This window comes from Oncorhynchus nerka, linkage group LG10 (genome assembly GCF_034236695.1).
Source record: "Oncorhynchus nerka isolate Pitt River linkage group LG10, Oner_Uvic_2.0, whole genome shotgun sequence".
Lineage (NCBI taxonomy): Eukaryota > Metazoa > Chordata > Actinopteri > Salmoniformes > Salmonidae > Oncorhynchus > Oncorhynchus nerka.
In genome coordinates, this window is record NC_088405.1 from 80,753,617 (window position 1) to 80,767,978 (window position 14,362).

Sequence of the window (14,362 nt, forward strand, 5' to 3'; positions counted from 1 at the left end):
ACTGAAATTGAGATTTTTCATGTCAAAAACGGTCTGGACTAAATTATTCAATATTCGAATTCATTTGGTTAGAGGCAATGATTCTCGTTTACTCTGTAATTTCTCAACTGTGGTAAATAACAGTTGCCTACAGGGTAAAAGTTGTTATTCAACCAGTTTTGAAAAGGAAATAAAAAAAAACAGAACATTCTGTACCATTCCACTCCATTGTAAAGTGCAAGGGTGCCAAAATATTTGACCACATCTGTACTGGCAGTGATGTGGAAGTGCAGCAAGTGCTCTATTCTGAAGCTGCTGTCTACTTTCCACACCACATTTTGCGACCTGTCTGGTAGGCACAAAAGGGAGGAAATCATTTGAAAACGGCAAATTAAAATTAGCAAACTTATTGGTCAAGTTGTATCTTATCTCACGTGTTTTCAAATTGTTTTCTTCTGTTGTGTGCTTATTCAACATGATCATAGATATAATTTTTCACTATAATGACAACACGGTTTTTTTCCCAAGGCTAACGCCGTATGAGTGGTGTAGTACTGAGCCATGCTTGCGGGGGCGCTGTAAACTGGTGCTGAACCAGTACACTCTGGGAAACAGTCTGTGGTTCCCTGTAGGGGGGTTCATGCAGCAAGGCTCAGCCATCACCCCCCATGCCCTGTCCACACGCTGCCTCAGCGCTGTCTGGTGAGTAGACTACACAAGAAACCCCTACATAGGGACTGAATTGACCCAACGGCACGCAAATACGCACACAGACGTTGTACATTTGCCAACACAAAAATAACCATTGGCCATTCACATTGATACACACACACACAGGTATTGATGCACTCCATGCTTACCACGCTGTATGAACCAATTTGACTGTCTCGCGCTAAACAAGACTTGCACCTCAATACGCAAATGGAGCTTGCGCTTAATGGGGAGCCTTCCTGTGTACTAAGCAGCTTGTGCCGTTCCTTCCTGCTGCAGGTGGTTCTTCACCCTGATCATAGTGTCCTCCTACACAGCCAACCTGGCTGCCTTCCTCACCGTTCACAGGATGGAGGTGCCCATCGAGTCTGTGGATGACCTGGCAGACCAGACCACCATAGAGTACGGCACCATGCAGGGAGGGTCCACCATGACCTTCTTCCAGGTAGAGAGAGCGTGTGTGTGAGAAAGGAGTCATAATGCTTGCTATCTCACACTTAGTTTCCCAGCAGACAAAACTTCTATCACAGTAACATTGTTTCAACCAGTTTTCCTTCTGGGTTATAGCCTGATTTTTTTTTTTTTACAGCCTTGTCTTTATCTCTCTTGCTTGCCCACAGAACTCTCAGTACCAGACCTACCAACGCATGTGGAACTTCATGCATGCCAAGCAAACCAGTGTGTTTGTGAAGAGCACGGAGGAAGGCATCGACCGGGTGCTCAAGTCCAACTACGCCTACCTGTTGGAGAGCACCATGAACGAGTACTACCGCCAGCGCAACTGTAACCTCACCCAGATAGGAGGCGTGCTGGACACCAAAGGCTACGGCATCGGCATGCCACTGGGTAAGACCTGTATCTTCAGAAGTGCACAATGTAGCTTTTTTCTCGGACTGCCTTAATAGTTTCAATCTTTGAACCTTCTGGATCATCCAGTGTTTGCTGCACCAAGAGAATAAAGTGTTATATCTGCAAATACAAAGAACTGAGAGGCTGGGATTCCATACTTCTGTAGTTGGTCAAATGAGAGCAGTGACCGCTTGTCATAAAGAAATTATTCCCTTTTCTGCCCAAGACTATAATATGCTGTCTTTTGTAGGGAGAGATGGATTATTGCAACAGTCTGTATAAGGGGATCTGCAGTTTCTAAATGCCTTGAGTCTATAATAGGATTATCAGACACGGGTTATGTAGCTCTTTGAGAAAGAAAACATCTGAAAGTTACCTTCAGTGTTCTTATTGGAGAAGTTCATAGTACCGCCTTTGTTGCAAAATGTTTCTCCCGTTTTGTGCCCACTGAACACAACCCTGCTGACAGAATGTCTATATTAGGTGATCTGAAGTCATTTGCAGTTTATTCATAATAAACTGTATTCTATGTTATCAGGCTCAGTGTACCGGGACGAAATCGACCTGGCCGTACTCAAACTCCAAGAGGACAACAGGCTGGAGATCCTTAAGAGGAAGTGGTGGCAGGGAGACAAGTGTTCCAAAGAGGATGACCGTCAAGCACAGGGTACACGATCTTAATTACTGTCCATAGACAAGAAAATATACAGTATCAGTGCATCTTGTCTCTAAACTGAAGTTATAGAACTGCTGGAATTGGAACCACAATCTGCTGACTTAAAGTCAAGTATATTTATTTAACATAGTACACAACAGAAGACAACACTGTGGGGAAAATCTCCAAGCATTCAACAACTATATACAGCGATGGTGATGCACATCAATGTCAAAAGAGTAAGGCTTCAATCTGATCGCCGATCATAGGCATTGCAGCTTTTAAAGGCCATGTTCCTGTGTTTGCGGAGCTTACATTCACGGTAAACACTGCATATGCTGGCTCAATTTGAAATAGCCTTTAAAAGCCGCAATGCCTTTAACCCGCGATTGGATTTAATCACAGCCTAATTTATCACCATTAAACCACTAAGAGCTCTTCTCTCTGTGGTAGGGCTGGGCATGGAGAATATAGGTGGAGTCTTTATTGTCCTGTTGTCTGGTCTACTGCTGGCTGTGTTCATGGCGGGGCTGGAGTTTGTCTGGGTGCAGCAACACTCTCCGAGGTCAGAGGTGAGGTGTCATCTGTAGCTGCTCTCCCAGCTTAGTAGCCAGCTGCCCTCTTAGGGTCAAATCCTAACTCCCACTTAAGTCAATCTTCACTCAGGCCGTGATTCAACCCTAGGAGCGTTATAGAGCAGCGCACTATACAGCCAACAACATCTTTTAAAGGCATTTTCCCTGGCGTTCGCATTCATGGTAAAAGCTGCCTGTCACATAATGAAAGACAGACAAAAATACTTTACAATTTGCATACATGCTTTTGTTCTTCAGTATGTAAGGTTTCACACCTGCTTGACAATGCAACTTTACATCTGAAGTTAAACCAATTTCAACCTAGACCTCACGAAGAATGTAAAGGGGAGGGAGAAAAAGCTTTAAACCAAAGCACTGATAACCAGCAATCCATCTCGTTTCAAAAGGTGACTGTGCAAAAGTTGGACTTATGGTTCTGCCCTTTCTGTTCTAGTTGTCCATGTGTACAGAGATGCTGAGGGCTCTCCATGGGATCCTGCTGTGCGAGGACAGTATGGCACTGCATGGTTTACGAGGCCCAGGGATATTACTACAAACACACACTTCACTCCCAGAGGAGCATGGCAGGACCAAGACAGCCACTTGCACCCTCAGTAACGGCATGATGTGCGGGATGGACAACAGTAGCAGCGGTCCTATGGAGTCACAGTCTCATAGACTGGCACAGGAAGCCATTTTGGGTCCACGGGGCTGCACTCACGTCCGCATCTGCCCAGAGTGCAGGGGATATAAAGGACTGCGGGTGCAAACACTGCTACCCAGAAAACACTCACCAGATCTCAGAGAGGAGAATGTTTAGTGCAGGGTTCCCCAACTGGTGATTTTATTTGGCCCTCCCAAGTTTGAGCAAAACTAAATATTATTTATTGTTGGACATAAGACTGAAAACACATCTCCAAGTGATTTTAATGTTGGAAACCTGTTCCAAAGTGTAGAGATGTGTGATCATACACATGTAAAAGCAAGGTTTGAAATTATTTTAGTGAAATATTTGTTTGGGCTTTTTGCAGTTTACAAATGTGTAATTATGTTCCGGCCCCCTGACCATTGCTCAACATAAAATCTAGTTGATGATCCCTGGTTTAGGGGGGCGGTGGCACTGACAACTGAGGTGAATGTTTGAACTAGAGATAATGTCCATTGTTTTCAATGTATTCTACTCACGTTCACACATGCCGTTTCGTGATTGTCTAGATCGGGTTTTATAGAGAGCAGATTACACCTGCGCACTGACGGCATCACATCATCCAGAAACATTATAGACAGTGGATGAATATAAAATGTATCTTTGCCTGTGTGAGTGACAAAAAAAAATGACTTGAATAATTTAATGGATGTTTTTTGTACAATGATGACTAAAGTTTATTTGCAATTTTCACATTTGACTTCTACGCGGCCATCTTTTTGGACTGGACTTCAGCTAAAATGCAATACCGAAAGTGTCCTGGGTTCAGTGGAAAGCGTGCTTCCAGACTGGAACCCTGGGGCCTTGGACAAGTGGCCCAGGGTCAGTGCACTTTATTTCATTAATGTTCAGACAGGTTAATAACCCCTGAACCCAAAGATTGAGGATGGCGAAACGCCATCTAATGAAATAAAGTGCAAAGACCAACAAGTGGACCAGGGTCCATGCTAAGGCCCCAGGGTTCCAGTCTGGAAGCATGCTTTACATTGAACCCAGAGGACACTAGGACAGTATTTCAAAGACCTAGCCCCAACTAACGGCTAATGCCGCTCCCCACATTCCACTACATATTTGAGACACAGGGGCGTGGCTGTAGTCCAGTTCATTATTTTATTTTAAAACAAGTGCCAAAAACATTGGCCGGGAATCAAATTTAAAACGGGCATAGTGAGCTTGACATTTAAAGGTAATTTACAATTGAGCCTAGTTCATTATATCCTGAAATAAAGGCTTTTTAACTGCTTTGTTCTGTAACATTTCTATGTACAATGCATACTATAGTCACTGTTCAGGCGGTTTGGTTTCTTTGTTCCCTCAGCACCTTGATCCCGCTTTCTCTTTTGTCTGTTGGTCTGTCCCTCTTCCTCTCTGAACTGGTGCCTAGTAGAGCAAAACAAAGTTAACTTCACACAAGATGATAATTTCACTTCCATGTGCCATGTAAATTGAAACTCTGTATAGTCAGTTTTTGCAGGACAAGTACATCACCTGGATTGCCAGCGGCGTCCGCTGTTCCACACCCGGCCGAAAGAGGGCAGCCAGTTGGCATCTGTCTGGGAGCTATGGTCAAAGTTGGCCCCCACCCGGTTAGGGGGGAGTTTCTTCAGCTTCTCCTGCTCCTCTGTGTGGGGAGAGATGGCAACATTAGTGTCAGGGGTTGTCTTCATTTGGCACTGAACGAAAGAGGGACAACCTGGACTTGTCCAATAAGAAATGCTCATTGTTATTTTTGCATTGCAAAACATTGTTGCGTATTAATTTTGCCGATTCTGTTGCAAAACATTTCAAACGGAAGAAAACTAAACGGGGAGGGACCTACCTCAATTTGTCCAATAGACTTGTTTAAGTTGTAAATCATACCATTTTGCCACTGTTTGGACTAATGAATTACAGCCCTGGGCCCGGTTTCCAAAAAGCATCTTAAGGCCAAGTTCGTTAAAAGCATCGTTACATCTGAGCGGTTTCCTAAAACCAAAGTTATTAACGTTGCACTTTAAAAAAGCTTGTAATCTAAATGCCTGCTTCAGACCACTCATAGAACAGCTAAGTGCGTCGTTAGATGCTTTTTTTTGCCCTCCCGCTTCACATTATACACAGATCTCCGCTAAACAAACAAAATCAAATTGCACTTGTCACATGCGCCGAATACAACCAGGTGTAGAACTTTGAAATGCTTACATTGTTGGTTAAGGGATTGTAAGAAAATACCTACAAATAAATAAACAGCAGCAGTAAAATAATGCAATGGGTAGCCATTTGATTAGATGTTCTGGAGTCTTATAGCTTGGGGGTAGAAGCCTCTTGGACCTAGACTTGGCGCTCCGGTACCGCTTGCCATGTGGTAGCAGAGAGAACAGTCTGTGGCTGGAGTGTTTAACAATTTTTAGGGCCTTCCTCTGACACCGCCTGGTATAGAGGTCCTGGATGGCAGGAAGCTTGGCCCCAGTGATGTACTGGGCCGTACGCACTACCCTCTCGTGCTTTGCGGTCGGAGGCCGAGCAGTTGCCAGGCAGTGATGCTCTCGATTGGTGCAGCTGTAGAACCTTTTGAGGATCTGAGAACCCATGCCAAATCTTTTCAGTCTCCTGAGGGGGGATAGGTTTTGTCACGCCCTCTTCACGACTGTCTTGGTGTGCTTGGACCATGTTTGTTTGTTGATGTGTACGCCAAGGAACTTGAAGCTCTCAACCTGCTCCGCTACAGCCCCGTCGATGAGAATGGGGGCGTGCTCGGTCCTCCTTTTCCTGTAATCCACAATCATCTTCTTTGTCTTGATCATGTTGAGGGAGAGATTGTCCTGGCACCACACGATCAGGTCTCTGACCACCTCCCTATAGGTGGTCTCGTTGTCTGTGATTAGGCGTACCACTGTTGTGTCATCAGCAAACTTAGCGATGGTGTTGGAGTTGTGCCTGGTCGTGCAGTCATGAGTGAACAGGGAGTACAGGAGGGGACTAAGCACGCACCCGAGGGGCCCCCATGTGGCAGATGTTACCTACCCTTACCACCTGGGGGTTGCCCATCAGGAAGTACAGGATCTAGTTGCAGAGGGAGGTGTTTAGTCCCAGGGTCCTTAGCTTAGTGATGAGCTTTGAGGGCACTATGGTGTAGAACGCTGAGCTGTAGTCAATGAATAGCATTCTCACATAGGTGTTCCTTTTGTCCAGGTGGGAAAGGGCAGTGTGGAGTGAAATGGAGATTGCATCATCTGTGGATCTGTTGATAATGGTGTTTGTGAGCTATGACCAGCCTTCCAAATCATTTCATGGCTACAGACATGAGTGCTACGGGTCGGTAGTGATTTAGGCAGGTTAGTGTTCTTGGGCACAGGGACTATAGTGGTCTGCTTAAAACATGTTGGTATTACAGATGTTGAAAAAGGTCAGTGAAGACACTTGCCAGTTGGACAGCGCATGCTCAGAGTACAAGTTGACCTGTTTAAAGGTCTTACTCGCTGTGGAGAGCGTGATCAGTCATCTGGAACATGCATGTTTCAGTGTTGGTAGGCTTGTGTCACTGGGCAGCTCTCGGCTGTGCTTCCCTTTGTAGTCTAATAGTTTGGAAGCCCTGCCACAGCCACAGTCCTGTATTGACGCTTTTCCTGTGATGGTTCGTCGGTCCCGCTCTGTGAAAGCGGCAGCTCTACCCTTTAGCTCAGTGTGAATGTTGCCTGTAATCCATGGCTTATGGTTGGGGTAAATACATAGTCACTGTGGGGACGACATCCTCCATGCACTTATTGATAAAGCCAGTGACTGATGTGGTATACTCCTCAATGCCATCGGAAGAGCCACAAGGTTTACCCGTTTCTCTGACCACTGATAACTTCAGAACATAGTTTACTATAAATACATGGCCAATGTCTTTGCAATTTTGATATGTCAAATGAAAATCGAGATGACTGCATTAAATATTGAAATCATTGTAATGTTAAAGGTAAGATTTTAATTGACAAAGCTGGTCTGAGAGCAGCACTGCCTTTCTTTTGATCTTATGCTCCAACGACACACTTAGTGACTTCTCTCTGCATGCTGTTTTGGGAAACGCATGTTACATATTTTGCTGTTGTGGGAAAGATGCATTTTTAAAAACATTCAAGCCTAAATTCTAACGCGATCGGGAATACGAGCCCAGGTCTACCAAGGACTAAATGGGCTGTGGTCAAAACCAAACCTAGTACGGACTGAATTTAGAGCCCTTTCACCAGGTGGTCCCCAAAATGAACTGTCTACTTGAGGAGTTAAGTAATTCGTGGGTGGATTTGTAAAATGGTAGTTTGAGTCGGTGCTTTTTCAATGGGTGTCATCCATCCATCCAGTAATGACAATGGAAATGATTGAACGACACAAAGGGAAAAATCTTTTCACATAAGTCGGATTAAAACGGACAATGATATGTCATACACGATTTCATCTGTGTTTGTCTGAACCGTAAAGGACCTACTCTGTTTGAGGAAGTCCTGGAGTGATGGACCGATCGCCTGCTCCATTGTCCCAGACCTGCCCTCATTGGGGTCCTCCTGTAACCATGGAGGGATGGCTCCTACAACAGTCATCAAAACCTATTCACCAACTTACACAGACAACAATACAGTGACTAATAGACGCTGAAGTATCGTTTTAATTTTCAATTACCTGTGTGAACATTTCCACTGTTGGAAGAATCCTGCCATCCAAAAGGAAATAATATTAGTAAAGTATTTTATTATTTGACAGGTCACTTACTCATGAAGAGAAAATAATTGTCATGATTGACGAGCAACGTGTCAGCGTACCTGGTAGCCAATGAAGGTCAGGCCTTGTCCAGGGCCTGCCCACTGCCTGGCCACCATTTGGTTGACCCGACCAGACCTGGCCTGCTCATCGGATCCAGGAGCCCTGAAGTGAGAGCTACTGCCAAAGTTCAAATTAGGTGATGCAAAACTCACACAAAGACACAGATTACTTGAATAATATTACATACAGCCCATTTCCAGGTGCATTCTGTAAGCTTTACAAATGCAAGGAGACCCTGATGTCTATAATATATCTGCCCTGGTCCATGGTGTACCAACAGCTTCTTCCTGATGAACTTAATTTACATTTTACTCTGTTACAATATCCATGCAAATAATGTTAAATTAGTTTACTAAGCTAAGTGAGGCTAAACATATAGGGGGGTATTTCAGCCATTTGGAAAGACCTTCGAGCAATGGGATTTAGAGGTCGTAGGTTCAATTTGGGAAAACATCTGGGCCGTGTTAACTAAGGACTAAACAGGTGAAATCCCAAATCGACCACTAGACCCTTATCACTTGAGGATCAGGGGATTTGACAGCTCCACTTGCTCACTGATAGGCTAGGTGGACGTTTAACCATATTGCTTACACATATCCTCTTAGGTCTCCACAAGTGCATACAGTGCTTTGTCATTTAAAAGTTGCAGCGTAGTGCAGCACAGGTTGCATGGTGCCGCAGAATTCTATGGCACATTATTTAAGTGCCAACCACTGGTACCATTAAATGCTAGTTAGTGCTAGTTTGACAACCAGAGGGCATCTTTGAGAAGCATTTGGTAGCCTTCAATAGCAGCTGTAATAAAGAATTGAAAACTTTTGTAAGAACATAGTATATGGGAATGATTAAGAAATATTGCTTAATATTATGGTGTTTCTATTCCAAGAAAAACCCTCCGTTTCCAAAGGAGTAGGCTGTTAAGACTTGCCTTGTTAAAAAAGGTTACACTAAGAGCATAACATTTCTCCACCATAATTGTAGTCTAACCAATACCCAAACAGAGATTCAGTCAAAATAAAAATCGAATTGATTTATCAAGACAGTCCCCATGCTTGTCTTAGAGCAGCGCGAAACAGTTATAGGAAAATGCTTCAAATCCTATTGCTTCTAACTTCAATATGCTCTTTAAATAAATAAAACAGAACATTACTCAACACTAGTGAGACTCATGTCGCCTACGGTACTCCGCCAATAATAGAGGATTTGAGTATTCTAAATTAAAACCAAAAGCCGCCTCATGGGTCTCCCGGTGGCAGCCGGCAAGGGTATCAAACCCGCATCTGTGGCAACGCATGTTGCATTGGGGTGACTTAGACAGCTGCGCCACTGGGGAGGCCCCATCCAAAAAGTATAAATACAGAGAGGTGTTGGTAAAGGTATATTGTCCTGCTAATAGCCCATAATGGGCTATTATAATACTGTACATGGTGTCCAGGTCAGGATAACCAAAACATTTCTTTATTAAAAGACCAACAGAAAGAATATTGGAAAGTTGGAGCCATGACCAATATATATAGTCCTGCTAATAACAGGGTTAATATGTGAGAATGTCCAAGGGGCTTTTTATACTTCTAAATTAATAAATCACTTTGTTTAAAAAAAATACTATTTTGGAGATGATTTTGTTTTCAAATAACGGAAATTGAGTGAGGAAAAAGGCCATTCTTGAACATGGGGTGAAACATTGTTACTAATTTGTAAATAAAGCCTGTTTGTTGTTTAGAATGAATTATTTCTGTTTTTAGAGGGAGAGAAACCAAAAACCTAGTTCTCATGGGTCTCCCAGTCAAGCCGGCACAGGTATTGAACCAGCATCTGGAGCAACACAGCTTGCACTGCTTAGCAGTGTCTTAAACGTTGAGCCACTCAGGCACTGTACAACGTGACCGGTCAGGAGTGGGCTACAGTAAGAGCAAAATAATCCTAACAAAATAAAATAAAAACCTTAGTGTAACAGTTTTAGTAAGTAATACTGAAGTCATGTACAATTATCAGTTTCTATTTAGGTTTATATCTCCCATCAGTTAGAGACACAGTAGGACACAAAAGCATAATCAGTGCTCTAACTCCCCCTTGCGCTGGTCTGGAGAAATGAAGTGGTGGCGCAGGGTACCACACTAAACCACAAATTACCTCAGCATAATCACAAATCTTTTAGTGGAGCAACCACAGTAGGGTGGGGTTTAGGGGTCAATTTGGGATTGGGTAATCGACAAACAGGAAGGGACTGCTTCAAAACATTCTGCTACGGTGTCCTACTGAACAAACCCCAGTATATCATTAGAACTACAGTACAATAACATTAACACCATCTTATAGAAGGACAACAACGTCTTACCTGGAAGCCTCGTCCACTGAGTTGCAAGGGCCCTCTGTGTTCGATAGCTCCAGCTCTGCCTTAGGCTGAGGTTGATTCAGGAAAAGCCAACAGTGGTTCATACACCAGACTCCAACTACATGGCGTAACTTTACCTCATAGCTTCCAATAATGTGACAAAATGTGAACTTACATCAGAGCATCTATACTGAATAAAAATATAAATGCAACATGTAACAATTTTACTGAGTTAGTTCCTATAAGGAAATCAGTCAACTGAAATAAATTCATTAGGCCCTAATCTATGAATTTCGCATGACTGGGAATACAGATACGCATCTATTGGTCACAGATACCTTAAAAATGGGCCTCGGGATCTCGTCACACCGATGCATTCATGCCATCGGTAAAATGCAATTGTGTTTGTTGTCCCTAGGTTATGCCTGCCCATACCATAACCCCACCACCCCCATAGAGCACTCTTTTCAAAACGTTGACATCAGCAAACCGCCCACCCATACGACACCATACACGTGGGCTGCGGTTGTGAGTCCGATTGGACGTACTGCCAAATTCTCAAAAACTGTTGGATGCGGCTCATGGTAGAGAAATGAACAACATTATCTGGCAACAGCTCTGGTATTCATTCCTGCAGTCAGCATGTCAATTGCACACTCCCTCAAAACTTGAGACATCTTGGCATTGTGCAGTTGTCACAACACAATTGGCCTTTGTATTGTCCCAAGCACAAGGTGCACCCGTGTAATGGTCATGCTGTTTAATTAGCTTCTCCACACCCGTCATGTGGATGGATTATCTTGACAAAGGAGAAATGCTCACTAACAGGGTTTTAAACAAATTTGTGCACAACATTTTAGAGAAATAAGCTTTTTGTGCGTATGGAAAATGTCTGTGATCTTTGATTTCAACTCGTGAAACATGGGACCAACACTTTACATGTTACATTTATACTTTTGTTCAGTGTATGTACAAAACATTATTGAATATAAAAGGTGTATCAGATTGTCCCAAATGGCACCCTATACATATAGCGCTGGTCAAAAGTAGTACACAATGAGTCCTAGTCAAAAGTAGTGCACCATGTAGGGAATACAGTGCAATTTTGATACCATCGCACTACAAATATCACACTTGATCAAACTAGGGAGGTCACAGCGATATGGATACTGTTGTTGCATCCTGGGTAAACAAACCTCTATGAGAGACTGAAGGACCTCCTGGCGATGCTGTTCCTGAGCTCGGATATGAGTGGCTTGCTAGGGGACAAACACCCACAGTCAGATGTCACCATGGCTAGAACAGAGTTCTCACATTCACAGTATGGACCAGTATTAATAACACATCTCAGAGTCACTAAAAGAGCATTACATGTCTTCTAGAGGAAAACGTCAGGGCCCGTATTCACAAAGTGTCTCAGTCGGAGTGCCTTTCCAGGATCAGTTTTGCCTTTTAAGTCAATGAATAAGAGGCGAGACCTGATCCTAGGTCAGTATACCTACTTTGAGACGCTTTGTGAATGTGGCCCTTACTTTTTCCTCTAGAAAGTCATACAATGCAATTATATCACTCTTTAAAAGTAATTCTGAGTTATTTCATGTCCTACCTGCTTGATAAGCCCATCCTCCTTATCCTCAAATGAGCCTAAAGCTTTTGCCACCTCCGTTTTAAATCTAAAATGAAAACAAAAAGGTTGAGGCATATTACACATTTTCCAAAGCGAACTTGTAGGCTAAAACAACTTTTAGCTAATGGTAGAAGAGTTCTTACCTCTCCATTTCATTTTCTGTGATTATAAACTTGTCCCTCAGTTTAGGATCAGCTTTGTTCTCCCACCAGAATGTGTGGGTGCCCTTCCTGTGGTCAGGCCTGAAATGACAATTGACCCGAGAAATATGCCAAATCACATTTTTACAAGCACATTGGTCAATAATAATGCCAGCCATCAGAAAAGTCCATTAATTAATAGAGAAAAGCAAATAAAAACTGCGTGAAAGCGTCCCATCTTTATATTAACATGAACATTAATTACATTAGTTAGTACTGTATCTTACCTGGCCATGTGTTCCAACAAGCCCCCGAACAACACAGTGATGTCGCCATCAGTGACGTCTCTCTCCACCTCGAGGCCGCAGCAGTAACACCAACATTTGCGTTTGTGCTGAGTGCAATCGAACCTCTCCACCTGAGGATTTTTTATCGTTCGACGCGCCTCTTTCACCTGTAAAACACAGACATGCCTTTCAGGAATAGTTTATATGATTTGCATCTCATTGAGCAGGATACAAACATTTGTAGTAGCTAGGCGTAGCTAACGTTAGCTAGCTGGCTATGCTGGTATTGATGAGGCAGGCAGTTGCCAATTTTACCTTCTCAAGGAATTTAACAAGGACCACTTTGAGTTTGCTCTGGTGACTTTTCCCGAAGATGTGTGCTTTTCCGGAGAAAGATGTTTGCCTACATATCGCACAGTAAAATGCACCCATTTTCGACACGTCCCTTTGTTTTCTAGACGTTAGACCAACTCTATCCCCAAACTATGCATTGATCTGAAGATGCAGGGTTGTTTATCTGGCTGGCTAGCTAGATTACGTTACTGTAGCTTATTTGCTAACCGAGCTCTCCCTGCCCTGTCTCGTGCAATATATTGCGTCTATTTATCATACATTGATCGATAAGGTGCAATTGCACACCATGCTCTTACTGAAATATCTAGTTACAATAGCTTTTGTAAGAACTAGTGTGTACACAAAATGCTAATTTAGACCGTTGTATCACTTCCGTGTCAAGTTGTCGTTGAACTTCGTTCTTCTTCGATAAGGTTTAACGGCGGTTGGCATCCAATAAATGTTGCATTACCGCCACTTACTAGACTGGAGTATACCTCCCTTTACACTAGTAAAAATACAACAAACACCCTACCATCTAATCCTACACTAAACCCACCACCCTACTCCACTTTTTAAATATATCTAGTCCTACCTGCATACTTTTCACACCTAGGAACCTACCTTCTACACACTGCTGCCATATGCCCATAAGCTTGACACCTGTAACAACATAATGTATTCAGCACCAAAGCTTGTACAGTATAACGTATAAACCCAAACATCACTTTCTTGGACAAAGACTCAACATCAAAAGAACAGATAACATCAAAAGAACAGATAATGACTCGTGTTTCACCACTCACAACTTAAAAATAATTTGCCCATGTTATAGAAGAAAATCATCAAAACACATTCATCATTATATGCTATTTTTTTTCTTCATATTTCTGATTAAACAGCATGATCATTACACAGGTGCACTTTGTGCTGGAGACAAAAGGCCACTCTAAAATGTGCAGTTTTGTCACAACATAATGGCACAGATGTCTCAAGTTTTGAGGGCGTATAAAATTGGCATGCTGACTGCAGTAATGTCCACTAGACCTGTTGCCAGATAATTTAATGTTAATTTCTCTACCATTAGCCACCTTCAATGTGATTTTTAGATAATTTTGGCAGTATGTCCAACCGGCCTCTCAACCGCAGACCATGTGTAACCCCACTAGCCTAGGACCTCCACATCCGGCTTCTTCACCAGCGGGAGCGTCTGAAACCAGCCACCCGGATAGCTGATGAAACTGAGGACTATTTCTGTATGAATAATGCACTTTTGTGGGGAAAAACGAATTCTGAATGTCTGGGCCTGGCTCCCAAGTGGGTGGGCCTATGCCCTAGCTGCACCCCTGCCCAGTCGTGAAATCCATAGATTAGGGCCTAAATCATTTA

At 43.1% G+C, this 14,362-nt stretch overlaps 2 protein-coding genes across 5 annotated transcripts in view; one reads left to right on the forward strand and one right to left on the reverse strand.

The window, feature by feature from the left end:
• LOC115136097 (glutamate receptor ionotropic, kainate 4-like) overlaps window positions 1-4,719 on the forward strand; it is a 68,876-nt gene extending 64,157 nt beyond the window's left edge. For all 3 annotated transcript variants that reach the window (XM_029671519.2, XM_029671517.2, XM_029671518.2), the window contains 6 exons: window positions 508-681; window positions 970-1,135; window positions 1,311-1,536; window positions 2,078-2,206; window positions 2,648-2,766; window positions 3,224-4,719. In XM_029671519.2, coding sequence (XP_029527379.2) covers window positions 508-681; window positions 970-1,135; window positions 1,311-1,536; window positions 2,078-2,206; window positions 2,648-2,766; window positions 3,224-3,589 — 1,180 coding nt within the window. In that variant the 3' untranslated portion in view covers window positions 3,590-4,719. The remainder of the gene's footprint in view (window positions 1-507; window positions 682-969; window positions 1,136-1,310; window positions 1,537-2,077; window positions 2,207-2,647; window positions 2,767-3,223) is intronic.
• On the reverse strand, window positions 4,567-13,389 carry cenatac (centrosomal AT-AC splicing factor). 2 transcript variants are annotated; one of them, XM_029671522.2, is made up of 11 exons: window positions 12,956-13,389; window positions 12,641-12,807; window positions 12,357-12,455; window positions 12,193-12,259; window positions 11,783-11,845; window positions 10,590-10,654; window positions 8,251-8,365; window positions 8,111-8,141; window positions 7,920-8,018; window positions 4,964-5,096; window positions 4,567-4,855 (listed from the first exon to the last, which is right to left on the reverse strand). In XM_029671522.2, exons 1-11 carry the CDS (start codon window positions 13,070-13,072, stop codon window positions 4,735-4,737), a joined length of 1,077 nt encoding a protein of 358 aa, XP_029527382.2. In that variant the 5' UTR covers window positions 13,073-13,389; the 3' UTR covers window positions 4,567-4,734. The 2 variants fall into 2 exon arrangements, with proteins under 2 accessions (XP_029527382.2, XP_029527380.2); XM_029671520.2 differs by having other exon boundaries at window positions 8,251-8,368.
• Between the last annotated feature and the right edge of the window lie 973 nt (window positions 13,390-14,362).